The following is a 314-nucleotide window of genomic DNA, read 5'->3' on the forward strand; positions in this document are numbered from 1 at the left end:
CCTGCTGCTGCTGCTGCTGCTGCTGATGCTCCTGGTGTTGACTCTAACAGCAACAGCATCACCAGCACCAGCACCAGCACCAGCAGCAGCAACAGCAGCAGCAGCAGCAGCAACAGCAACAGCAGCAGCAGCAGCAGCAGCAGCAGCAGCAGCAGCAGCAGTTTGCTGCTGCCTCCTGCAGGATACCGAGATTATATTGATGGTGTTGGCGTTTCTCCTTTTGATAGAATATCTTTAGCTGCTGCTCTTGCTCTTACTAACCAATATGAATGGTATTTCTGCTGCTGCTGCTGCTGCTGCTGCTGCTGCTGCTG

At 53.8% G+C, this 314-nt stretch overlaps 1 protein-coding gene across 1 annotated transcript in view; it reads right to left on the bottom strand.

The window, feature by feature from the left end:
- Positions 1-191: 191 nt before the first annotated feature.
- The window catches only part of EMH_0024620 (uncharacterized protein), a gene marked incomplete at both ends in the record, with an annotated part of 663 nt that continues 540 nt past the window's right edge, over positions 192-314 (bottom strand). The window contains one exon of the mRNA XM_013502324.1: positions 192-312. Within this exon, the coding sequence (XP_013357778.1) occupies positions 192-312 (121 nt within the window). The remainder of the gene's footprint in view (positions 313-314) is intronic.

This window comes from Eimeria mitis, genomic scaffold, assembly GCF_000499745.2.
Source record: "Eimeria mitis Houghton genomic scaffold, Emh_scaff886, whole genome shotgun sequence".
In the NCBI taxonomy this organism is placed as follows: Eukaryota; Apicomplexa; class Conoidasida; order Eucoccidiorida; family Eimeriidae; genus Eimeria; species Eimeria mitis.